At 70.9% G+C, this 258-nt stretch overlaps 1 protein-coding gene across 1 annotated transcript in view; it reads right to left on the minus strand.

Moving 5' to 3' along the window:
* ZC3H4 (zinc finger CCCH-type containing 4) overlaps nt 1–201 on the minus strand; it is a 52,087-nt gene extending 51,886 nt beyond the window's left edge. The window contains 1 exon segment of the mRNA XM_006142117.3: nt 140–201. Coding sequence (XP_006142179.2) covers nt 140–186 — 47 coding nt within the window. The 5' untranslated portion in view covers nt 187–201.
* Between the last annotated feature and the right edge of the window lie 57 nt (nt 202–258).

A 258-nucleotide genomic window follows, 5' to 3' on the forward strand; every position in this document is an offset into this window, starting at 1 on the left:
CCCTCAGCATGGCACCCAAAAAAGACAGAGCGAGAGCGAGGGAGAGCGGGCGAGCGCCGCGAGGGGGGGGAAACGCATGAGGCCGGGAGAGAAAGCAAGCGAGAAAGAGCAAGCGAGAAAGCGAGCGAGAGACACCCACCGACCCCGCCCTTCCTCCTCCTCCTCCTCCGCGGCCCGGCCCAACATGGCGGCCGCCCCCCTTCCTCCTCCTCCTCTTCCTCCCCCCGGGGACGCTGCCCCGGCCCGGCCGGGGGCCTG

This window comes from Tupaia chinensis, unplaced genomic scaffold, assembly GCF_000334495.1.
Source record: "Tupaia chinensis unplaced genomic scaffold, TupChi_1.0 Scaffold000067_1, whole genome shotgun sequence".
Lineage (NCBI taxonomy): Eukaryota > Metazoa > Chordata > Mammalia > Scandentia > Tupaiidae > Tupaia > Tupaia belangeri.